This window comes from Scatophagus argus, chromosome 19 (genome assembly GCF_020382885.2).
Source record: "Scatophagus argus isolate fScaArg1 chromosome 19, fScaArg1.pri, whole genome shotgun sequence".
Lineage (NCBI taxonomy): Eukaryota > Metazoa > Chordata > Actinopteri > Scatophagidae > Scatophagus > Scatophagus argus.
In genome coordinates this window covers 9,922,000-9,941,408 of record NC_058511.1, presented here as the reverse complement: position 1 = coordinate 9,941,408, position 19,409 = coordinate 9,922,000, and the positions used below count along the sequence as shown (strand labels likewise).

General features: G+C 40.5%; 1 protein-coding gene across 2 annotated transcripts in view; it reads right to left on the bottom strand.

Moving 5' to 3' along the window:
- Window positions 1–18,903, bottom strand: part of LOC124050823 (potassium channel subfamily K member 2-like) — a 29,627-nt gene extending 10,724 nt beyond the window's left edge. The window contains exons 1-4 of one of the 2 annotated variants that reach the window (XM_046373700.1): window positions 18,486–18,903; window positions 16,473–16,792; window positions 6,975–7,092; window positions 2,314–2,474 (exon numbers count right to left, since the gene is read on the bottom strand). In XM_046373700.1, the coding sequence (XP_046229656.1) occupies window positions 2,314–2,474; window positions 6,975–7,092; window positions 16,473–16,792; window position 18,486 (600 nt within the window). In that variant the 5' untranslated portion in view covers window positions 18,487–18,903. Of the gene's footprint in view, window positions 1–2,313; window positions 2,475–6,974; window positions 7,093–10,629; window positions 10,786–16,472; window positions 16,793–18,485 lie in introns of those variants that run through there. The other variant, XM_046373701.1, reaches the window with a different exon arrangement.
- Between the last annotated feature and the right edge of the window lie 506 nt (window positions 18,904–19,409).

The following is a 19,409-nucleotide window of genomic DNA, read 5'->3' as shown; positions in this document are numbered from 1 at the left end:
CACAGTGGCAGTTATCATAATGGACTAATCACAGTTACAGCCTGTGCTATCAGCTGTAACTACAAGGGTTTCAGTTTGACATGAGCCTTGCAAGTCCTCCTGTTGCATCTCATGCACTACACCAGGGTATATTCTGCAGGTGTTTCTCTGCTGCCTTTTCCACTTGACGTGACTGCTTTCAGCTGGTTGCCTGTGCATCGTGCCCTTTTCCCCTTCCAGTTATGTAAGCCCAAAGCACAGTGCCACAGGGGAAGCCTAAAGAGCCGGCAGACATCGGATCACTGAGTCTGTGATGTCTAACAGCCGCTGAACTGAACAAAGTACAGTACAGTAGTGTACACTTTACTGAGACCTTCACCGAGCTAAACTACAGACTGGTGAAGCTGAAGCAGCATCTTCACTGCACAGAAATCGCTTCAGCAGCTGCTACACTTCATGTATTTTCATTGTTTGAGCCAGCTGACATCCTCTCTCTTCCTCCCCTGGGAAAAAAGCCACAGAGAATCACAATCATAATTAATCTTTTGCTGCCAAGTATCTGATTTCTTGAAAAAAAAAATGCTATTGTTGGTGTTTTTTATAATGAAAATCAAAGCTCTCATACAGAAATTAGAGACTGCTTTATTGTGTTTTTATTAGCATTATATTGTATTATGTTCACATCTCCGACTGTATGTGCAAATTGCAAAAACGACTTCACGCAGATATAAAAGAACATCCTGTAAAATGAGCTCTGGTAGAGAAATGAAATGATTGTGGGGCTCTCTACCACTGCCAAAGGGAAGCATATCTCAGGTTCTGAGTGTATCTAGAGTGAAGTGTCTCTCCTTATGCCAGTGATACAACAAATAGAGAAACCAAATGCCAATGTTGATACTGAACCTGCCATAACCTCACTGGAGGACTCCATCGTGAGGGACGTACAGACATCTGAAATACAGTGCCTTCCCCATGGGCTACCATCAACAGAAATCCTGCTTTACTGTAGAGAAATCCAAGATGGTGATACTGCAGTACCGCCAACACCACCCACCAGCAGTCTGAAGTGTTTCAAATCTCTCAGGATCCACTAGGATCTCACCCCCTGCTCCATCCTCCCACTGGGTCATGATATTACCTGGATCTATGACACCTCAGCCAACATACTCTCAATCACATCCTCCGACACCCAGAGAGACCAGAAACATAGATGTTTCTCACCACCTAATTAATTCTTTAGAAAAATGGTGTGTAAGTGTTAGCATCTGCGCTGTGTTTCTTCACCTCACAGCACACTCATTTGGCGTTCTGCTGGCTCTTGCATTATTGTAAGTGTTTCATGCTCACTCATAATGCAGATATGACATACGCCCTCACCAGTCACCAAACTAATATTTATTAATGTATTTATTTGACAACTATTATTGGTTTTCAAGTTTAATTTTCAGTTATATTTGTAGCCAATTTTTGCATCTGCTTCTATTTTTTCTCAACCATCAACCACCATCAAATAGTGCTTGATAAAGGATATAGTTTGCAAAAAACACACATAGTTCTGGTACAGGGACAAGTTAAAAAAGCAAAAACAAACAACAGATATTAGTTTATTTGAGTGGATAAAATATACTTTGCTGTGTTTCACATTTCAGGTGTGGAAATTCGTGGACGATCTCTGTTGTCAGATATTATCCTTAATGACTTGTGCACTGAGCTGCTTTGGTTTTCCAGGACAAGCTTAATGACTATCAACCATCAACCAGACTGTCCAGCAGAGTCCATTTATATTCCGCATGTCCAACATGACTAATGTTGCCTTCTAACTGCTCTGGCAGAACTGTGTATTTATGTGCATGTTTATTCTGTGTGTGCTTGTGTGTGGACAGAAGTCAGTGTGTAACTTGCAATGTGGTAAATAAGCCTATCGATCTCTGTGTGCGCTGCTAGTTTATTCCACCGCCATAAAAAAAAAAAAGAAATAAGATGGCAACAGTCCAGCAAGTTCAGCACAAAAGGCAACAAAAACACAAAACATGTTGTTTCTTTGTTGTATTTTTAACTGCTGCTCTGACACACCTGTAGTGTTCAATGATCTGGTGAAGTTCTTTCACTCAGGTCTGTGTTGGCTCAGGCGTTTTTAATGCAGCTTTAAACGTGAGACCTGCTCTTTATAGGAACATCTTCATTAAATAATTTTACAGCTGCTTTTACATTACTAGGATAATTAAGTTGTCATATGTGCCTGAGCTGACTGCACTAAAACTCAAAGGTAAACACGTGAGGAGGTGCAAATGATTCAGAGACAAGCAAGCTCATACAGACGAAAAAGAAGCTCACCACGATCATCTTCTCCACTTTGGCGATGCCCTTCCCAAAAATGGTCCCCAACTGGTCCCCGACACCAGCCAATAAGAATCCAAATAAGGGAATCCCCAGCAGAGCGTAAATGATACAGAAGATCCGCCCACCTTCTGTGTGAGGAGAGATGTTCCCAAATCCTGACAGAAAGGAAGCACACATTGATTAATTCAAAATGTCAGAATACATTAGCTGCAGCATTACAGTACTAAGGTAGCAGTGTGTATGCTGATGCCCTGTGAGGATTCACAGTGTGAATTCCTCTCGCTTTAAAGGGTACAGATTGCTCTGTTGTAACGTGTTGGGACCATGTAGATTGTTTGTTGAGCACTTCTTTTACTTCTGCAAGCTCATCTTTGACTTTTTGTGAATGAACTAATATTTTTACATTTTGATGCTAGAGGGTTATTTACTCTTTTGCACGAATACGCTGAGGCATGTGCGTGGCAGCTTGCAATATTATATGGTGTACTGTTAAAAACCATTTGGTAACTCATGGTGCTGCACAGACATGCATTATGTTTGTGAAGTAAAGTCCTTTGGTTGCTCAATTATATGGCAAGAATTTCATTGATCTTTTTCCCAAATTATGCTCTCTTTTGCTCTCTTTGTTTGGACGTCTCCCTGTGGAAGGAAAAGAAAGACCCTGACAATTCCTTGTTTCAGGGAGGTTTTACTAGTTTCCTGCAACACGGGGGCTGATAGAAGTCTGCATCCTAGACATTCAAGACCTGTGTCTTACATAAACCTGATTCCACGCACCCAACAACATGCGACTTTCATTATTTAACATTTCATAAGGAGCCTGCATAATAAACTACATCCACTTTTCTCTATTAATGGAGTCATCTGTCTCAGGATAAGAGCTGCAGGGTGTCTTCTAATAACTTTCCAATCTCACACTGTGTGTAGAGTGACACTAAATGGTGAGAAATAGTGTCAATCAAGCCTCACTAATGTCATGATTAGGTCAATGGGAGACAGGATGCTGTCTCCCATTGAGTTTTTAACACCTCTGGGTGCCTCTGCTGCACAGCAAAAGAGAAAGAACAGCTCTTTAATTTGAGGCTGCACTCACTACTTATTTCTTCTTCTTCTTTTTTTATTTTTAGATTTACTTAAACAGATTCATTCTTGTTTATATTTTCAGCTGTTGACTGCTATCATGATAACACCCATAATGAGAAGGTTTTGCTTAGCAAACTCAATGACATAGTGTTATGGACTGGAATAAAAAGGTAGCATTCAGAGATAATTAGCTGTCTTTTATTCCAACAGCCTGAAAAGGAAAATAAGACCAGAAAACATGCATCAGTGTTTCTAAACAGACAATTTCAGGACTTGAAAGTTGTCAAAAGTGTCAGAAAGAAAATATGAACAATGCAATAACCTTAAAATTTCATTTTATTATGAGCTGAATGCAAGCCCATTTATCAGTATGGGCCACAAATCACCGCATTCATAACTCTACTGGCGAGGTTATATAATGATCACAGGCAGTACAGTTTCACAGTCTGTATCTTCTCTTGGCCAATAAAAGCTTAATGACTCCCTTCTAAACTCCTTAAGTGATGGTAGGAGAGAAAATGGCAGCACAACATTTAACTGAGTGACTTTATCAGCCTCTGTTAGAGACACTGTGTCGGTTCTGTCGTTTATTGGATCATTTATTACGAAAAGAGACACTGCAATAAATCATGTCATGGTTTGTTTTAGGTGGCGTTAAAGTAAGCTGACTGAGGACACACTCTCAACTTCACTTCTTATAAAGACAAACTGAATTTCACATTCAGATTCAAGAGTAAAGAGTGAAGAAAGGGACATTTTCATGTACTGTGCATCATATAAAACAAAATAAAACTTCTTTCATTAGGGAGAATCGGGACACCTGTACATGACTAGAAACAGCTTGACAGCAGAGTCCAAAGGGAACAAGTTTGTCTTAAAGAAAAAGGAGAATTCATTTTCTTTTAAGAATGCAATCTGTTTTAAGGTGTTTTGAGAAATGAGAATTTCAACAGGAATATAACAGTTGGAGAGACTGAAATCTCAAAGGGAAACAGCACTCTGAGATCAATCATTGCGGTAGCTCTTTTACTCTCAGGAGAGATGAGAAAGGGGGCACTAGATATTATTTCACTTCTTTTTCTGGTTAAAGTATATAGTAGATGAAAGAAAGTGGGTGGGTGGGTGTGCTTTGCCTCAATACTGCACATCCAATTAAAGACCCCTGCATAAACGAATCATCTGTGGATTTGAATTCTTTCTCAATCACTTCTAGCTAAATCAAATAAAGCTAGAGGAATATAAGAAAGCTGAGAGAGGAAGCACGCTGCAGTGTCTGCTGAATGGTTTATTGAGTACACAATGACTTAAGAAATATAGAAGCTTCTCTGAAATATTGTTTCTTTGTGCAGCAGCAATGGCTGCTGAACATTTTGTACCAATCAGGCAAAATTATCATGCTTGCCAACAGACAGAACAGTAATTATGTGCTGTTTACACTAACAAGAATCACAGGTAGTACACACAAAACACCACCTGGGAGCTAGGTTCATGCAGCAAAGTCAAAGCTGTGAAAACTTTATGTACCAGTTGGTGTTGTGCTTGGCAAAATAAAATGAAAGTCATTTTTTTCATGAGATCACACCTCTTAAGTCAAATGTCACTAAATCTGCCTTTTGCAAAGAGTGAACATGACTTGCACTTGAAAACAGAACAGACTCAATCTAAGCTGATCAAAGGGAAAACCAAGAGTGCAGCTTTTACTCTCTGCCTAAATGCTAAATGCTATGTTTAATGTGATACAAAAACCTTGGTCTTTGCTAAATAAATAAAATTCAGTGGTTTTAATGTTGTTGCTGATGGCTGTATATTTTGTCTGGGGAATGAGCTTTCATAGGATCCTGGAGAGGTGAAGTGGAGCCCAGTAGCCCAGGACAACAGACAACCTGATGTGTTAAGGTCTGTTTGGACGAGCCAGTTAAAACTAGCTGCTTACATGTGCTGCTGCAGTGAATTTTTTGCAGTTTTGTGAGCAGAGGTACAAGCTTGTGCCAGAGCAGCAAAATCTGTAACAGAGGCTGGAGCAGGTTTGGGTCAGCAAAATCTACTCTTCAGTGCTGAAATATTCATCAAGATTGCATTCTGCCTGTGCATGTTGGCCATTAATCTCATAAACTCACTAATTTTCCAATCAGTGAGCAAAATCAGTTTGTGTCATCTGAAGGTATTACATTTTCTGACTGGAGAATGAGCCCTAACAGATCAGCTAGAGATGTGAAATTCAGCCCAGTGAAGAGAAGAACTGTCATGGTCCTCTTGGAAGAGCAAGATGAGCTGTCAGACTAGCTGTGTGAGCGTGTGTGTGTGTGTGTGAGCTGTTCCATTTTCCTGATTAGTAAGCTTTTACAGCTGGAGGTGACAGAGAGAGCTATCGAGCATCATGTAAAAAACATGATGGAAAAGGGAAATGTGTTAGAGTCTTAGGCCGGATGAATGTGTTTCATGATGACAGCTCCCTGATTAAACAGTGCAGTAGCTAAGAGCAAAGGAACGAATGCCCTTAAAGATCATAATGTTTTAATGCAGTGTCAGATCTCTTCAAGCTCTATAGGCTACCGTTCTAGTTTGGTTCAACCAGCTTTAGAAAATGAGAAATGCTGCCATGCTTCTGAAATGCAAAAACAAGCCACTGTAACACTGATTCTCTATGCTGTGAGAGTCATAACCAGACATCTGAGATGTTCCCCTTTATCTCCAAAAGACACTCATAAACCTACTGATATAATGCAACTTGCCATTACTGTTATTATTTTGTAAGCTGCAGGCTTAATGTAATCGACCTTGGCAACACATTCAATGAAAATAATTTTATTGTAGACACTGATTACACACCTTTTGTGTTCCAACGGGCCAAGAACCTGCCTAAATGTTCAAACAAACAAGCATGAGACCAATTGAGCACTATTCAGTTTCTGTCCTGAACCCCAGAGAGTACCAGACACTTTACCAGACAGGTTCAAATTGCTTCAGGTACTTGGATCCTGATTGCAGGCTGAGTTATTTTGCAGCTCACACACCTACTTCCTGTTGCTGTCCGGTAGATTTTTTTCCCCTCATCCCTCCCTTTGTGAAACTGGGACCAATTAAGGCAAGTGCAAACTTGGAGTGCAAGTGAGTGTGGTCACCTAAATAAGCACAATCCTTATGCAATGAAGCGCAATCTAGAAAAGGCGCTGCTGCAAGTTTTTTGGGCCGCAATTGCATCTTTTCTATGTGAGTGCAATTTCATGCCAAATTGGTTATCAGAATTGCATTGTGCCTCAGTTGGCTCAGTGTGTGAAGAAATACGGAGAAAGATAAATGGAAGAGCCCTGTCTCATTTCCAGGGCTTCTAATCCCACTGTTTGGATGAGACATGCAAGGGAGAGACAAAGCGTCTGCATGTGACGAGCTGGGATGACAGTGTTGAAATGGACTGTTCCAATAAAGCCCTTTCTGACATTCATTCAAAAATGGTTCTACATCTTAAAAGGTACTGAAATATGTCTCTACATTTTGTATGCATTTTCAAAGCATCACATGCAGCCACATTACCAGAAGCCTCTACAAGGACAAAAACAGAAAATAGAGATTACCAATTGTGGTGATAACAGTCCCAGCAAAGAAAAAGGAGGAACTGATGTCCCAGAGGCTCGTCTGATCGGATGAATTTCCAGAAGGGTTCACACCTGCTCGGACTGCTGAAACCACTTGCTGGAGCAGAAAGAGAAAAACAAACGAATGAACAAAATCAGCACATAATGCACTTCGGTTTTCAATACAGTTATCAGTTTTCTGCAGGGAATAGATGACAGCAAAGATAAACATCCAATGGAAACCGATTAAAAGTTGTGAGAAACAATGAGGGGCATCTGTGTATGGGAAAATTTAAGTTTACCTGTACGAAAAAACAAAGGCAGTCAAGATGACTTCCCAATCAACTAAAATGACAATCTTTAAGGTTTTAAGGTTTCTAAAAAATAATTTATCAGTACATTTTATTCAAATTTGTATCTACATGTTATTATTAATTAAGCATATTAGACACTACCTTACAGTATGTAATATAATATACATGAAGCTACACTGTGCTTCCCAACATGTTATAACCCAGCATGTGTGCATTAAAGTCTGTTCCAAAACAGCATACTGTACCCAGCCTTCAGCCTGGACTCAACATTTTAACACATTTTAAAATGTATGAAGGCAGCCGCTGCCGTTGCTTGCAGGCCAAGACCGGAGTGGAATGGACACTACTGCACAGGTGTGGTAGTATTGCCTTTTTGTATACCTGCTTAAATGCAACTTCTCATTTTTTCATTGAGTTTACATCCCCAGCAAAACATGTATCAATTTCAGATGCAGGAGGAGACATTTGTCAGGAGACATTTATTTAAGTTTGATTTTGATGGTAATGTCTACACAGGTGTTTGCGCACTGTGGCAACCTGTCAACAGGCACAGCACTGATCTTTGAGGTTCTGTTTTGAAAAGCCTATGAAAAACCTTGGAAACCATATCACATTTTTCCTGTTGTTAAAGGTACATGGGCTATAATACATTTCATAAATTTCATTTTGTTGGGTACCAAAAGGGAGAATTATGGCAGTGTTGTGATCACAGCTGGATCAGTATTGTGCTAATTACTCTTTCACAGGTGACTCTGAGTGTGACATGAGCCTCAGATGAATGTCAGAAGGCCTTTTGACACCAGCTGGCTGTACAGGAAACAGAAGAGCTACAGCATGTATTCCAGGGCTGCACTCTCATGACAGGAGACAAGAATGAACACACCAGCTGGAGCGAAAAAATTCCACTGCATGACTTCTCACACCCACAATCACCTAAACATGGAGGAGAGGAGCAGTGAAGCTCAGACACTGAAAAATGTGCATCCACACTGCAGTAAATGGTGAATTTGTACCATCGGCTGAAGAGAAATAAAAAGATAATAGTTTGTTTCCATTAAGTATCTAAGCAAACTTCCAATCATACCACGGCCTCATACACATTGCCTCTAATTAGGCAATATGAGTGTTTTCGACCGTCTTATGGAGCTAATATTAGCTTTATTAGATAAGCACATCAGTTTTAGCTGACAGGTGATGAAATGAGCAATGAGTCAGTCTGAAGATGAAGAATTAGAAAAATTAGACACGCAAGCATATTCAGAGGGTCAGTCTACTCCCTCAAAATCCTTGACAGCAGACTGTACCTCAGCGAGAACAGAATTTTAAAAATAAGGTACAGGATGTTTTGTGGCTCAGTGTGCACGGAGTACAAAACATCTGCTAAGTAGCACTGCTCATTTGCCTTAGTGAGGACAAATTAGTCTCAGCTCCTCCCACTGGTCCAGGTTTCAAAACCCAGCAGGCTCAACAAACAGCCAACATGTTGCAAAGCCCTTTGTGATCTGCAAAGGCTCCTGCTACCTTTCTGAAGGAAAACCAGAACAGCTGTTTTACAGGCTACTGACAATTCCACCCTCCAAGCCAAACACACCAAAGAACTGTCACATGCTTATGTCCATGGATTCATCAAGGATGAGACTGTATTTCTGCTCCCCAGCACCACGCCAATCATCATTTCTATACACTTAGTGTGGTGCGTTCTGAAATGTAGGGCAGAGGCAGAATTTGCAAAGACACTTTTGCACACCTCACCAATGCAGTCACCCGGCAGGATTGAGCAGTCCTTAGCAATAGCCATGTCCATGATTGCTTATGAATTGTAAGGCCTGGACCTCTTAATATGCTGGTGGGTATATGCTTTTTTTTTTTTTTTACGTGACTCAGCCAGACATAAAGGTCTGTCGTGCAGTAAAAATAGTATGCCTTTGAATCACCGCCCATACAGGACTACAAGAGGGAGAGACCACGGCGCAGTTGGCACAAGAGCTGCACACTGTTATTACTCTGAGCAGCGTGCCTTGATATTCAGAATAAATCGCTGGTCATTTTCTTTAGAAATCAGGTCGCAACAAGTGTTTCAGAAATCTAGTGATAAAAACTTGACTTCCACACCAATTACAACTATAGGGTGCAAGTGCTTAGCACACGGTCAATTCCCCTGAATGTTGGACTGATCAGATCTCACTAGATTTTTAAAAACTGTCTCTGTCAGTTCGCTACACAAGGACAAAAAGTTTCTTTCCTCAAGTGGCTTCTGACTATTAAGAATCATTACTGAGACAAATGAAAGAGAAAAGCCTTGAGATCTCCAGGGACCAGCAGATGCTGCTACAGAGCCAATGCTAATAAAAAAGCAGAAGAGCACATTACTGGACTAAAGCTTTTACTCCCCCTATGTGGATTTCCAATAAAAGACAAATAAAAATAATCTAATTCCTCAGTAGTGCATTCTAATATATGTAAGATGTGTCCTAGTCGGAGAAGAGCTCTTTTTGATGACCTCTTATTTGTATTTAATATTAATAAATCTTAAGGTGCAGAGCAGTAATGCTACACTAATGCTGTGCAGCATGTAACGATGCCATCCTTCTGAAAAAGCACTCTCAGCTTTTTCTGAGTCTACACATGCACACATACACACACAGTTTTGTGTCAGTGCGATGTCAGGGTGTTGTCTGCTGCGATTCGTCACCCTAAGCGAAACTGAGAGAGTTTTCATTAACCCACGACTGCTGAGTGTGATAAGGCAGCAAAGATCAAGTGTGCAAAAGCGGCAATAGATGAATAATGCATTGGAAAACTGAACACTAATGTAACACTACATGAGTTAACGTGACATGATGGGGCAGAAGGTGGAGAGATATATGGGCTGATGGCAGTGAATGCTGTTGTGATGCAGCTTACGAGGAACCATGTGTTGCTTTTCCATACAGGCTGACACACACAGCGACTAAAACAACAGCTTAAAGGGGCCACAAAAACACATTTTCTTCTCTCCTCAACCCAGTGTCCTGGGAATTAAGTCCATATTGTATGATCCTGAACCTCAACTACTAATGTGGGAAATAATGTACCCTATATGTACCCCCCTATGCAGTGTGTGATAGCAAAATGTTATAGATGTATCCTGTATGTAGCACAGTTTGTATCTAGTTGCAGACCTGAAACTAACCTCTTTTGATCTTTTTTTTAAATTAACAATGATCTTTTCCTAACCATAACCATGCCACCACTGACATGCACAGAAGTTGTAGAATTGTCATGATCCTTGTCTGTTAAGTGTTTTATTTTTTCCTCATGTTTCATGTCTTGTCGTCCTGTTTTATTTTGCGATCACTCACCTCTGTCTCTGTTCCAGGTTCCTGTCTGCCCTGCCCCCTCCCCGTCTGTGTGCACCTGATCCCTGATTGTTTCTCCCGCACCTGCCTCTTATCACTCCCCATTAGCCTTGTATATATACCCTCTTCTGTCTTGTCTCGTTGCCAATTCATCGATGTTCACAGCCATAGTCATTGCCTCTTAGTGTTTGATCCCTGCTCGTTTTCTGACCTCGTCTTTTTGCCTCTCGTCTTGGATACCTTTGCCCGATTTGACTGCCTTTTTGTGTACCGACCTCTGCCCGGAATAAAGTCCTCCTTTCACCTAGCCAGGTCCTTGACAAGAATATGAGAATGATGAAAAAAGTCAGTATTGAACACGATCCAGGGTTTTGCAGATCCACTGTCAGTGTTCCACTGTCAGGGTTCTTGTGGGATCAGTGTTGTAACTGCCCAGGTTTTGAAATGCCCTTTTCCAAAATAACAGAATGTAAAGAAAACTATTTTGTTCCCGCTGCTTAAAGAATCAAAAGCAGTTGTTGTAAGGACAGTTAATTTAGTATAAATGATTTTTGCTGAAAACTGGACAAAGAAAACCAAAGATAGGAATACCAAATGAGGGAGGTGAGAAAACATTTTTATACAGATCAAAGCACTATGTGTTGCCTAAAGCTGCAGAACTGTAGGCTCAGAGAGGAGCCAACTTTCACAGCTCCTAAATCTCAACAATGTGCAGTGCAGGCCTGCATGTCAAGCAAGCTGACTGACTGATCCAACATCATCCTGTCAGGAAGGATCTCTTTTTTTCTTCCAGAAAAGTTTGGGTCTTCATTGCAGCATCATAATACCACCAGTCTAGCACAAAAATAAACTTCTAGGGACTAGGTTTGACAAATCTAAATTATTTCACAGATGAAGCGGCTTAAACTGTCACCTGAGTGAAATTCATTTCCATTTTCTGATTTCCTTGCATTGTGATGCTAAACGTGATGCTGCCTTCTTGTCAACATGTACGCTATACCTCTAGTTTATACAAGTATGAAACAAACACAAACATATCCTTTCCTGCAATTCCCTCCAGCTCTCGATAACATTTCAGCTTAATGTCCTGCGGCAACATTTCTCTTTCAACCAGAGTAAAAGATTTTTTTTGATGATCTCATTGCATATAACCTACCAAGCAGCAAACAGACAAACTTAGCTGGTGAACATAGTGAGCATTTAGATGATTTCACTGAGGAGTTCGGGGAAACCAAAAAGAGGAAGAGTTTTACATTCATCAGGTGGACACAGACATGACTCCGAATGAATGTTAATGTTGCTCTGTGTCTAGTGGATGTGGATCTGTTTGCTAACAAGTTCACCATAACAGCTTTACATGGCGATGGGTGGTGAGCAAAACTAATGTGTGAGAAAGCAAGAATAGAAATGCATAGCTTCTGAATAGCCGGGACGTGACAAAGAAAACAAAAGCTGGTTTAGTTGCACACACATGCAGAGGATACAAGTGTATTCACTGACACAATAAACATGATGTACAAAGGTGAACACATTAATATAGCCCTGTGTTTTTGTCTATTCTACTGGTAATCATGTCCATACACAACAAAGGAGAAGGTTCAAAGATACAGTTCTGAAGCCCTACATTCACTGTGCCTCTAAAAACATCATTTAGCAAATCACACAATCAGAAATGGCTCAGTCAGCCTCTTTGTTTCCAAGCCAAAGTGGCCATATTAATTCGCTGCTTTGGCACTCGGTTGTATGCATACTAACTATGGCCATGGGAAATGATAAGACAGGATAATGTGAAGACCATGCTGGCTTTCTCCAAGCTGAGCCAAACAGCCACGAGAGATTGAATCGTCTGAGCTTTTTGACATCGCTCACTTTTTTAATTAGTCCCTTTGAAAGCGCATCGCACCTCTTCAATCCTCTCCTGACTGGCTTTTGATCAGTGGGAGTCCACAGAGGTGGATGTTTGTGTGTGCATGCACATAATTAAGTAAAAGTGAGTGGAGGACACCTGTATTGAAGCTGTTTATCAATAAATGATCAGAAGAGAAACAGTTGCTTGAAAGGCAGCGGAGCTCATAGAGCTGCTGTCTAATGTATGATGAGCAGAGCTGTTTGGTCAAAGCACAGATGTTTGAAGGATTCTGTGACATATATATATATATATATATATATATATATATATATATATGCTAGAACCTTACTCAGAATTAAAAATTTGATTTTATTGGGAAAATATTACACTGATCCTAAATGCCTCCTACAGGCAAACTGCCCAGTTTTAACAATCTTAAATTCTTGAGCCAAAAATTAATTCAGTTAATTTTGCTAAGACTAAGGACAAACTGATTCAATAGAAAGGTCACTGACAGATGGAGTCATACTTGCCTGAAAACAAACGTTCAACTGGCTATGAGGACGTTTTAGAGGACAGAGGACAGTTTCTTCTAACATTAAGCTTTTGAGTCATTTGAGTCAATTAGAATATTAGGGGTCATGCAGTACAGGAGATATGGTGGCCTGGACTGGTAACATCCTTCAGCTGATATTAAAAGGCCTTGTCACACTTATTATTTATTAGGCATGAAGAAGACGTTTCAGAAACACCCCTTGGTATGTCACAAATTTCTCTGAAATCATAGTTAGACCATATTGTTCATAGATTTTTTTTCCTCTCGCTAGCCATGCTATCAGCTCTCTCAGTGCTTTGAGCTGAGTGCTGATGTCAACATGCTAATATGCTCACAACACTAAAGTGTTGTGTTAGCACAGTAAAACCTACGGTATTATATGTTAAGTGGAGAAATTGAAAATTTGACCTCAGTGGACCACCACAGTCAAAAGGCTTCACCTGTTAAAGACCAAAAAAATGTACAAATTCCTAAAATTTCATGGCAATCCAGCTGATATGCTGCTAACGTGACTAAAAAGTGGTGCTGCAACCAAAGAGCACCACACTTTATTAATTGGAGAATCAGCAGCTGCTACTGTTTTCCACTTTCATTATTTCTACTGCTTCCAACCTGAATGATCTATCAGGTCGAGTATTTTCACTGCTGGCAAAAGCAACAGTACTAACTGTAGTGGCTGCGTTATGCCAACTAATGGGCTGCCAAGAGTAAAGAAGAATGAGTAGGATTCATAATAATAAAAATAAGACATTTTGAAGAACACCACATATTTAAAGTATCATTTGCTTTTAAGTATCAGTCTTTCTTTACAAGAAGGCAGCTTTGTTGTTATCACTGTGTATGCGTGTCGGGATTCAGAAAGCTGCTGTTTTCCCGACTCCCAACAACAGATCAGTCAATCTGACAGATAATGATCTCATGACAGAAAGCATCATCACCATCTCTGAGCACGAACTCAGCATCTCAAAGCCAAATAACTGCCTCAGCCTCATTTACATACAGCAGATGGGCACTGAACATTATTCAATAACAAATCCTTGTCTGCTGCAGTCAGAGCGTACACTGTAGATTTCACCGAATGCCAACACAGAGAGCAATAACTTCTCAAATAACAACACAAGAGTTTTCGGTTACACATTAGCTTGACTGAAATATACACTGCACGGACAAAAGTATTGGGTCACTATACCATTACACCAACAGGGGCTTTAATGACTTTAATCACATTCCAAATACACAGACAGCTTTGCAGCTATAACAGCTTCCACTCTTCTGTGAAGGCTTTCCACAAGATGTTGGAGGGTTTCTGTGGGAATATTTGCCCACCCATGCAGTAGAGCATTTGTGAGGTCAGGCACTGATGTTGGACCAAAAGGCCTGGCTCACAGTCTCCATTCCAGTTCATCCCAAACATGTTGGAAGGGGGTTGAGGTCAGGGCTCTGTGTGGGCCAGTCAAGGTCTTCCACACCAAACTCATCCAGCCATGTCTGTATGGACTTTGCTTTGTGAGAACATGCTCCACTATGTTCCCCAGTTGCCACAAAGTTGGAAGCATAGCATTGTCCAAAATGTCTTGGTATGCTGAAGCAACAAGATTTCCCTTCACTGGATGCCCAACCCCTGAAATACAGCCCCATCCCAATACTTCAGGGATAAAGAGAGAGAAAATGTCACTGACAGTATTTTGTTTTACCCAAAAAGTTTTCTCGTAATTACCAGGAGCTACATGTCATTGAACAAGAACACTTCTTATAGTGAGACTTTTTTTCCATCATGAGACTACAGTGACTACAGTAATGCTCTACCTTAAGGAATATCGTGAACATCAGTGTGATTACAGTGACTTTACTGGAGAGAACAAAGTCCCTCTTAGAATGAATGAAAATCCCATACCATGCTTTGTTGTTCAAGAACAACATAAACATTGTTTTAGCTCTACTGTAAGTGTTTTCATACACTGAAAACACTAAATGCAGTCTTAAACTTGAAGTTTTCTTGTTATTATGTAAAAAGGGTCTTTGTTAAAACAAGATGTTTCTCACCTATGTACCGGTAAATTAATGTGGTCAAAGAAAAACAAAAAATGTGATGCAAAACTGCAAATGAAAATACTTCCTGGTATTTTAATGATATGAATCACAGTCATATCCATCCATTCATTTTCTATACCGCTTATCCGTCAGGGTTGCGGGGGAGCTGGAGCCTACAGTCATATCCATATACTGAATATCATAACATTGTTTGACTTACGTACTTAATGCCTTTTTTCAAAAAAAGAGCTTGGAGGACGTTATGGCATTAAGCGACACTTTTGGTGCCGTCACAGAATCAGGGAAATGGTTCAGCAAGGGGCCAAAATTAGTAGAAGTACACAAATCAGTGCAGTGCCCCTCAGGATTTAAAGACCTTTTAGTCCTAACTTAGAGAAATGATGATCATCCACAAGACTAATGTCGGCTAGATTCCCCAAGAGGAAACGCTTTTCATCAGTCCTCACTGACAGTGAGATCCAGTAATCCATACAGGAAGAGTCATGAAGTTAGTGAATGTTCTTTATTAGAAGACTGGCCCTTTATTATAAGACTGCTCACTCACTCTACTGATATTTATAGAACATTTTTATGGTGATTGAGTTTGAGGTATGAATTTATTTCTGCCCTAAAGCAGAGTCTTTGCACGGAGTGAAAAACGTTCCAAAATGTCAGAATGTGTTGTTTGTATCTGCCCTTCAAAACAAACATAGAATGAAGCATTTTCTGATCTGATTCCCCCCATCAGGAGGATGGTCTTTTGTCTTTGATGAATGATGTTTCAACACTATAGTTAAGATTTAACTCAGTTGTGAAACTAAAACAACTTGGTTAAGTTTACGGGGGGAAAAGGTTTTAGTAAAATGATTGACTACTTGAAATACTACTGTGATTTGGGTTGAAATGACTACTTCATTCTGGTTAAGAGACTTTCGTTGTCATGGCGACAATACTGAACAGGTGGTCAAGGTTAGGGAATGATAGAGGTGATGTTTAAAAATCCAACACTGACTGTCTTTTAAAAATAGAAAGGCAGACAGGTTACTCTGGTATTGAAATATGTAGCCTGGATATGACACAGCCTCTGAGGGCCACAGAATAAATGTGTACAAACACGCTGGTTTTTCAGCAGCCCAATAAGCGGAAAAAATATCCTCAGGTGAAAGCTCTGGCAGTACTCGCTGTATCCACAACCCCAGCAGTTGTCAAGACCCAGTGTTAAACAAGATAGAGCTGCCAGTGTTTATTATCTCGGTATGTATTGTTCTCTCTTCTCTCTGTGTAGAATTCAATATTCATATAAATCTATACGCAGTATGAAATATCTTAATGCATTTTGTCAGTCATCACCAGGTTCTGCAGAGGAGAAACAATTTAAATTATTAATATGATGTTGATGCTTCCACCTACCTTGACCAAATCCTCCAGCTCAGAGGAGTTTACGCAGGCGTGCATCGCCAAGAACTCCAGTTTTTCTGCAAGAATGGCCAGCTTTTGGGAGCTCTCGTGCGGCTGCTCCAGCGCACTAAATACCGTTGCCCCAATAATGAGGTAAAGCACCACCAAGAAGAAGATGGCTGACACTGTTTTCCACCTCATCACAGTGGTCCGGGTGTCACACTCATCATCGTCATCTGGGGTGTTCAGAACGACCGGTTTGGTCGAGAAGGACAGGCGAGGTTTGGAGTTGTGGGTTGCAGACTTTGGGTCAAGAAGGTCAGGTGCGGCCACTGCGAGGATGGAAGAGATTGATGTGGATCAATTTTTTTCATTACAAGAGACTTCCCCTGGGCATATTCATGTTAGTTTTACTTAGCTGCCATATCACTCTGCTATCCCCAAATCGGTATTTGTCTTGTCAGCACAAAGTCAGTGCAATTCTATCTATCTATCTATAAGAGTACACAAAAGTACACATAAATGCTACAAAATGTACCAGGGTTCATCATTTGGCCTATTAAATGTCAGAAAACAGTGAAAAATAATAAACCATCTTGAAGGTGAAGGTTTCAAATGTCTAATTTGTCCAACCAACAGTCCAAAACCTAAAAATATTCAGTTTGCAATTGCAGAATACAAAGAAAAAGCAAATCCTCACAATTTGTTCTGTAAGACAACTAACTGATGAACCCACTAATTGTTTCAGAGAATAATTAATTAAATAATTAAAAAATAATAAACTCTGAGGTAATAACCATCTGAAGATACTTGAGTAAGCACTGAACTTCACTTCAGCCTTTATTATTAATGGCTGTTATGTCATCTTCACTGCTGTCAGTGAGTCGTGGATATTAAAAGTGTTTCAGGACAAATCTAAACCTGAACACTACTGCAACATATTCCTTTTTTTGACCTTTATTATTTCCACCCTTTTAAAATGCAGGTGAATTGCAGTCTTTTAGTACTTCAGTGATATTTGACGCGGGTGAACTTAATGTACCTGCCTCTGTTTTAACTGCGAGGCCACTTTCTCTCATGGCCCCTCCAATGCTTTTATTTCTCCCAACAGGAAACCAGTATAACAACCTGTAATTATATGCAGCAGGCAGAGCACTTTTCATTCAGTGTACTGTCTGTGACATGATTCGTATCCCAAACATCACTCTCCAGCAAGAATGATTTGAGATACACTTGTATCCAGACTTGAACACATGTATCTACATTCCTTGTCCAAATGAGGAGTGTCTGCTTACATATATGTATAATGACAACCTAACACATAACACTTAAAATGAATTCTAATATATACACACTGTACAGTATAATATGGCGGACAGAGGAGCAGACTCACACTTGTGTCTCTCTACGGAAGCTAGAACTAAAATAATCTGATGTTCTGTGGTTTGGGTCCCACAATACAAGATGCAAATAAAACGACTGACTGGAAGCTCATTAAAAATGAAACACACTTTGTCACAATCCGGTTTCCCCGCACAGTTTGTTACAGTAGATGCAATTACATAAGCACCCCATAAGGTCCTTCTGGCGAGTATTTTACAGTAAACAACGTATGGAGAACATCACTCACTCAACAGGGAGCTGAAGCCATGTGAAATAACCCCTTAGAAATTGCAACGAGTTTTTTTTTTTTAAGAGTTTTTCACTCCATTAGCATTTTCCTAATTTTCACCTGGTAAAATTTTCTCAGGGAAATCAAGCCTCACATATAAAAAAATGTCGTACATTCATGATAAAAGCAATAGTGAAGTTCAAATAATAACAATATTGTGAAATAAACATGCAGGTTAAGATGCCACAGTTCATTAGAAACTCACTACTGAGCACTGAAAGCTCAGCATCAACATGGCAATTTATCCATAACCTCCTGTCCATCAGCTCGCTGAAGGCGCACAATTAATTCAAGTCGTGCAGAATAACTGTCCTCTCAACACTGAAGTGCCAACTAGTTTTTAACGCACTTACTTCTCTACCATCTCGTCTCTCTTTGTTTCCTCATCGACTGATCTTTTTTTTTCTTTTTGTCTCCAAAAAAAAAAAAAAGCGCAAATGATGCTAGTGTCGCTCTCTGCCTCGGGTGCTCCCACTAAGGGACGTGGCCGCTCTCCACATGGTTTCAGTGAGCTGCGCTTCCCTTTCCACTTCACAGTCTCCGGAGAAAATGCGTCGAGGACATCACGTTCCCACCGGAAGACGCGCTAAGACGGAGCGTAAAAGGAACAAAACACCGCGCGGGTGTTTGGAGACATTGTGCGCCGCGAGGTTGTGCCTCTGTGGAAGGACGCAGAGGTGTGCACTCTGTGCGTGTGTCACTGACCGGTGTGACACACTGGACGCGCTGCACTCTCACTGCTCGGCTGTGGACAGTGTGCGCTCCTGCTGTGGAGAGAGAGAGGGAGAGAGAGGGAGAGAGAGGGAGGGAGAGAGAGAGAAACTGATCCTGTCCAATACCTCAGAGGCTTCCCATGCTGAAATATTTCACACAACAGTGGATGAACATAGTATTTGAGGTCCAAAAACGGATTCCAACGCATTCTAGCAGTCTGAGATTCGGTTATACATTATGAAAGGCCTCTCTCTCTCTCTCTCTCTCTTTCTCTGTCACTCTCTCTCTCTCTCTCTCTCTCTCTCTCTCTCTCTCTCTCTCTCCTCTAGCATCCTCAGAGGCTGTGCAGGCAGGGCTGCTGCTTTCCCCTGGTGGTCTCTGAGAGGCCATTTAGGGTTTAAATTCTTGATTTAAGAGCACACAGACGAATGCACAATAAACTGCTTAAATTTCCTATTTGTAGTAGTAATATGTAGTCAGTTTTTCTCAACCTTAGAAGAACATACTTTACTGCTTTAGCCCAGTTGCCATAATAAAATGTTAGTACACCTTGGCTCAACAGC